Source organism: Aristolochia californica, unplaced genomic scaffold, assembly GCF_029961685.1.
Source record: "Aristolochia californica isolate CCGP_79_NKW_82.1479 unplaced genomic scaffold, dmAriCali1.0.hap1 SCAF_7, whole genome shotgun sequence".
In the NCBI taxonomy this organism is placed as follows: domain Eukaryota; kingdom Viridiplantae; phylum Streptophyta; class Magnoliopsida; order Piperales; family Aristolochiaceae; genus Aristolochia; species Aristolochia californica.
Genome location: NW_027182268.1, coordinates 32,375,230 through 32,381,865, shown reverse-complemented (window position 1 = coordinate 32,381,865; position 6,636 = coordinate 32,375,230). Strand labels below are relative to the sequence as shown.

At 36.5% G+C, this 6,636-nt stretch overlaps 1 protein-coding gene across 2 annotated transcripts; it reads right to left on the bottom strand.

Annotated features, from left to right (window-relative positions):
- Nucleotides 1-905: 905 nt before the first annotated feature.
- Nucleotides 906-4,883, bottom strand: LOC137936758 (uncharacterized). 2 transcript variants are annotated; one of them, XM_068781623.1, is made up of 6 exons: nt 4,637-4,883; nt 2,782-2,882; nt 2,433-2,595; nt 2,041-2,328; nt 1,854-1,944; nt 906-1,693 (listed from the first exon to the last, which is right to left on the bottom strand). In XM_068781623.1, the coding sequence occupies exons 1-6, from the start codon at nt 4,766-4,768 to the stop codon at nt 1,155-1,157; spliced, it is 1,314 nt and encodes a 437-aa protein (XP_068637724.1). In that variant the 5' UTR covers nt 4,769-4,883; the 3' UTR covers nt 906-1,154. The 2 variants fall into 2 exon arrangements, with proteins under 2 accessions (XP_068637724.1, XP_068637725.1); XM_068781624.1 differs by having other exon boundaries at nt 1,860-1,944.
- Between the last annotated feature and the right edge of the window lie 1,753 nt (nt 4,884-6,636).

Genomic DNA, 6,636 nt, shown 5'->3' with positions numbered 1-6,636 from the left:
AATGAAACTAATGTATTACAATACTACCCCTGACTTTAGGGATTAGGGCTTAGGGTTTTAACCCTAGAACTTTAATCTAATTACATCAATGCCATCTCTATGAGATGAGTCTTTATTTACCATCTTGCCATCATTGTATGTGGGCCTATGGGCCTTCTTTTTTATCTGTGGGCCTTGAACCCGTCTTTTATATCTCTTGGATGCATGAGTCTTCCTTGGTCTTATGGGTTTGGGTCCATCTTCTAATACACTTGGATATGTGGGCCTTCCTTGGTCGTGTGGGCTTGGGCCCTATCTTCCAACAGGAAAAATATGTTGTACTGTGACAGTCAGAGTGTTATTCATTTAGCAAAGAATCTTGTTTATCATGCAAAGACAAAAGCACTTCATCAGATTGGTTATGGAGGATGAAGTCTTAGCACTTGAAAAGATTCAAAGAAGTCTGAATCCGACATATATGTTGATAAAGGTTGTTACCATCGAGAAACTGAAGTTGTGTTCAACTTCAGTTGGACTTCTCTCTAAGGAGTGTGAAGCTATTACCACTGCAGAGGAGATATTGATGATGGATTAGTCTCCAAATGGGCGATTTCTAAGTTTAAAGCACCATGTAGAGTTGGTATTAAAGTTCTTGTTGTGCAACTTGAGTCCGTTAATTACTATAAGGCATATTAGGTGGCATAGACAGCTGATAGTGCGGACCAGTGAATGGAACGTGTGGATAATACATATTACCATCTCCTCTAACTGAAGGCATGGGGGCAGTGCGTAATAAGGTCCATAGTGGCATTACCACATATATGAATTGATTGGAGAGGTGATGATACGTTTAGTAGCTAGACGTTAAACGCAACACTCCTTAACCTTTATTACTTAAGAGCAGTTTAATCATGTGACGAAAGATGTGACTAAACGAATCATTCTTGTTCTAGTATCGACTTCCATTAACCATTGGACTATATTACACATCTTTATATTGGGATCTTCAGGATCAAGTGTATTTGGAGCAAAAGAAAGGATTTACAGGGGCTTCCACAGTAGATTCGTCGCCCACTTCATTCTGCACAGGCTTTTGAGGTTGGAAACTTCCTGCATTGCCAGGCTCGGAGGAATCGGCATTTGTTGACGACTCCCTTTGCCATCGCAAGTGTGAATCAGAATGTGCCCTTGGTATAATAGCTTTTCTTTGGGCTAGAGGGAGGAGGCCTGACAGAGGAGAGACATTGATATGGTGATATTTGAATGCCTAGCACTGTTTGTTCATCTTTGGCATTTGCAACAAGGTTCTCAGATGCAACTACTAAGCTATTGTGTATTCTGGAGCCTCTGAAATGCCTATTCTTTGTGATATTATAAATTCCAGGATCGTTAGTAGCCCTTCCAGAAGAGTCATTAAGCAGTGGAGATTCTGTCAGGAACCTGCTTTGAAGCCAATCATCAGGCACAATAATCTTCTTGAATCCATGATTACTAGCACCTCCATGATGCTGCTTTTTCTTCTTCATTGTATTACGCTCTTCAAGACATATCTTGTCATCTGTCATAACAGTATTCTTTTCAATTGGCTTTCCAAGCCTGTCCCAAACACTTCCACGTGGTCGTACAAATTGATCTGGTACATCATGTGGAGCTCTTGAAGAAAGCCTCAGCCTAGTACCCCTTGTAACTGGAAGAAGCACAGAAAGTGGTTTCTCTGCATACACAGATGATTGTAATCCATTACATGTAACTTCAAGAAAGGCAAGCCGACCCAGGAGCAGATGAATTTGAACACGTAGAAACAGATGTGCCACAAATTGAGGAACTTACACATGTACTACCTTTTGAATCAAATATGAGAAGACTCAAGTTACCTGTACCTGGTTGCATACTCCTAGGAACTAGTTTTCTCTTTGGTGAATTATGGAGGCTGTCAGATAACAAGCAGTTGTCACTGATGACCATCTGCTCTAGGATATGCAATGCCTAAAGTTAGAAGCTGGATGCCTATTTAAGATAAACATTACAAACTAAGACAAAAGGTTTAGCTTTGTCAATCACCTTGTTTCGATCTCCATATAGCAGGCTCTGCTCAATGCTACCTGAAGTTCTATAAGAGACTTGTGAATTGAATGATGTTTTACCGATGGCTCTACTGTTACCATCATAAGTGCTGTTTTGAGAAACTAAACTTCTATGCTTTGGTCTCCCTTCCTTGGCATTTGCGTCAGCTACTGGGACACAGGAGTCAGGGCACCAACGTTGAAATTCTTCCTCAAGCCCCAATGTGTCAGAGAAAATTTGTTTAGTGGAAAGGACTGCTTGGTTATGTCTCTTATCATCTTTAGACTGCAAAACATAAACATGTTATTTTCTTTTGGGAAAGAAAGCAAAACCATGTTATGTGTAACAATTATATCTACCAAATTCAGAAAGTACAAAGGAAATATTACCATGTGACTGTCAGAGACACCAGTGGAGTGATTTAGGTGAATCATTGACCTTATGGATCTTTTATCCTTGTCTTTTCTATCACCATAAAAATTGTTAAGAGATGCATTTTTAAGATTTGATGAGCCTGAGTGAATGACACTTTTCAAGAGATGATCCCAGAGCCTATGTAAAGGGAAAGAAAATCAATACAAGAAAATCCTAAATGTGTACAAAATCAAACTGAAAGAAAAGAAGGAGAGAGAAAGATAGAGATGATTAACATCAGCTATAATCTTGAAAATTTTCCATTTGGGAAAAGGCAAACACTCATCAAAGAATAGAAAAGACAGCAACAATGTTAAATCAAACCATGACACAAATTTTCCGCTCTGGTAACCAAGAAACGCCTCCAGATCATCTCTTGCTTCATTCTGATTTTTTCCATTACAAACAAGCACTACGATATATTCCTGAAAAGCAAAATTTAGTTATTATTTCTATTCTTTCAGCGATTAAGCTCCACCATAGGAACAGTGAGAACTGATTAAAAAAGGAAAAACTTCCTCCCGCAAGATTAACATGTTCGTAGCTTAACAGGAATTGGATGATACTGTCACATAGCAGATAAAATGAATAGTAAATAACTGGAAGAGCCGTGCATGCATAAAAAACTCAGAGATATATACCAACATATCCAGGGAATGCCACAGCTAGTTGTCACAGATCAGCCAAAAAAAAGACACCACTTATTGTTCAATCATCTTGCATCTCTTGTATTTGACCCTTATAAACTGAGACAATCTACTGCTTTTTGAATTAAAGAAATTCTAAAAAGACATATAACTTACAATTTGAGTTGGACACACAACATAAATAAATAAAAAATAAAATAAAGAATGCATAAATTCATAAAACTTACACTCCGAACCAAATAAAAGGTGAACCTTATATGAAAGAAGTGTAGTTCAACTATGAAAAGGCATACATGGACTTCAGCATAGCAGGCAACAGAACCATCTACAACTTTTTATGTCTCTAGAACACTGATTGAAATAATTACAAGTGACTCCAGCACGTTCTGGTCCTTCAGATATAATAATAATTTACCCTAGTTAGACCATCAAACTAATTTTCACCTTTAATACCTGACTGCTTAGCCCTCAACCCCCCATTAACTGTCAGTCCAAGAGGATTGAATTGAAATCCTCCTTTGCAAAAGTGAATGAAAAAGAACATACAATAAATCAGAAGAAAACCATCCGAACATCTTTCCAAACTTTTTTTAATCTAATTTTGTGGCCTTCTGTTAAAAAATGCACCGAATATAGAGAAGTGGTAGAGAATGCTCCCATGTGTCAAAGTCACAGTGAAAGGGAATTCCAATAAGTAACAAGCACATCGTTCACAAGTTTGATGATGGAAAAAGGTGCTTTATACTATCCACGACGATCCTATCCAAAACCAAGTATCTCCTTCTGCTTGATACTAACAGTCTCATATCTTACTAACTTATTGCTGAAAAAGGTGGTGAGGCTTCAATAAGTTTCAGCACAAAGGTACCAATTGAAGCAAAAGCCACTAACATAAGTATGAAACAAGAAAACAAGAAACACTAAGATTACAATAAAAGAAAATGACAGACCCAAAAAGGATTTCTCATCAACCAACATTACCGAGTCATTTCACCACCTATAACATTTCTGCGAACACATATTAGCATCATATACGAGGAAAGACAAGAATATGTAAATTACAGGATCCCTGAAATTTTCATCACAACAGAGATTAATAGCCTCCACATTTTCGACAGACAAATGAGAAAACAGACTTTCACATCAGCTTGCAGACGTCTACAACCACACTTTGTTTTTCCAAATACAGAATAATGTCGCTGAAACCTCCAAGTTCAACACGTTATCATCCTTCTGAAGGATGGAAACAGGTAACAAAAACAAAATGCAAACCAATTACTCGAGCGACCACTGAAATTGCCAAGAAGCGGGAAAAAAAAGAGTGCACCATTTGAAGTTCACATCACACCCAATACAAATAACAGGTTACTCCCGCTGCTTCAAGAGAAAAATAACTCGAAAGAAGAAACCATTGCAAACGGTCACAAAGAAAAGGACGGCAACGGGAAATAAATGAAGAGGGAGAGAGGGAGAGAGAGTTAGGTTCAAAAATAAAAGTGCAGAGCATTTGCCGGAGAATGCAGAAAGATTACCGCAAGAACGTTGCCAGAGTCGTTACCAAGGAACTCAATGAGCTTTTCCACGACGGTCTGCTTAAGCTTCGACGCTTGTGAAGATTTCCGATCCAATTTGAAAGATCTAGGGTTCGATGAGATGATATCCATGAGACATTCGGGATTGCAAAGGATCTGCCGACTCACAATTCATGAAGTTTATGTTACTCCGCAGGCACTTTATAGGAATAGTTGCTGCTGCTGGTTGGCACAGAGAAACAACAGGGGGACATTCGGGATTGCAAAGGATCTGCCGACTCACAACTCATGAAGTTTATGTTACTCCGCAGGCATTTTTTAGGAATAGGGTAAGCGAAAGTGAAAAACCTAAACAAGGTTACCTTTATAATTTGGGGGGGTTAGTCAACAAAATGAAAATTTGATCTTTATCTTCATCTTCATCTCCATCTTCATCTTATGCATCTACATGATCTTCATCTTCGAAATGGGTGTTAGTGTCGACAACTTCATCTTTGAAATCTTTGAAATAGGGTATTAGTGAGAACAACTTTATCTTCATCTTAGAAATTTAAAACTATTGATTTTATTAATTATAAAAATAAGTTAATTAAACCAAGTGTTTGAGTTAACAATATTGTAATTACCACTATTAAATTACTAATACAATAGAGTAAAGAAAAAAATTATGATTAATGAATAAAAAGTATTATATTAATAACATAAGATAGATTTGCATGGTATTAATTAATAATATACTTTGACAAAATTAAATGTAATTAATTAATCAAATGCATACTTTTATTATATTTTATTTACCAGAGACTTAAATATGAAGTTTAATATAGTAATAAAATTGAAAAAAATAATAAATAAATATTATACAACTTTGAAAATAACCTAAAAAAAGTTATTCAAATAACGAGTTCATGCCTTTAATATTAAAATCAACAAGTTATAAGTTTAGTACATATAAATGACGCATGTTCAAAAGTAATAAAAGTAAACCATCATTTATCGTTCCACATGGAAGTCGATATGGCATCTCTAAATTGTGCGGCTCTTGTGGATTCTAATGCACTCTGCCTCTGAATGCTCTTTACTTGGCTACCCACATCCTCAAGATCATCACAATCGTCGCTATCTGTATCATCCATTGCACCTAATTGGACCGCATCGCCTCCTCCACCGAGCTCGCCACCCGTATCATCATCTTCATCTTCAAATATATCATCATAATCTTCTGCACGTATATAATTGTGCAATATGCAACAAGCATGTACAATTTTCACCTGGATCTTAAAAGAAAATGGAGGAGTGCCTTTTAACATTTGAAATCGAGCTTTTAAAGCACCAAAAATTCGCTTAATAATATTCCGTAAAGATGAATGTCTTCGGTTGAATAATTCTTTTTTATTTCTAGGAATATTATCTCCAAATTCTTGTAGATGATATCGGGTTCCTCGATCTGGAGCCAAAAATCCCAGAAGATTTGCATAACTAGCATCGACTAAATAATATTTTCCTATAATAGAAATTATATACCACATAAAATAACTGAAGATAAAATAGATAAAAAATGACTGCATAAAAATATATTACTTACCTTCAGGTACAAAGATTTTATCTCGACGAGTCAATACGTCCTTTAGTACATGGGAATCGACTGTTGACCCCTCCTATCCAGCAAGTACATAAGTGAATTGCATATCAAATGAACATACTGCCATGACATTTTTGTAAGAGATAACCTTTTCTATTCCAAAACCTTGGTTGATCTTGAAGTGGAATGTTGGCTTTGATATGAGTTCCATCAATAGCTCCAATAAAATCCTAATTATACATTTTCAATTAATATTTACTCACTTTGTATATTGATCTAAAATTATTTAGTTATAGGAAGCGATGTTACCTTGAAGTCGGGATATAACATTGAATTGGTAAAAATCTTCGAGTGTGTGCGTTCCGAAGGTCGTTTGACGTAATCAGAGTGAAGTTTGAGGATTGCATCCGACACCTTG

Bases quoted from the DNA above. Each gene is read 5' to 3' on its own strand.
- LOC137936758 (XM_068781623.1), bottom strand. From the start codon at position 4,768: ATGGATATCATCTCATCGAACCCTAGATCTTTCAAATTGGATCGGAAA. The intron at 2,329-2,432 runs GTAATATTTCCT...TATGTTTTGCAG, and splicing joins GTGTCTCTGACAGTCACATG to TCTAAAGATGATAAGAGACA. The intron at 1,945-2,040 runs GTGATTGACAAA...ATCCTAGAGCAG, and splicing joins TATATGGAGATCGAAACAAG to ATGGTCATCAGTGACAACTG.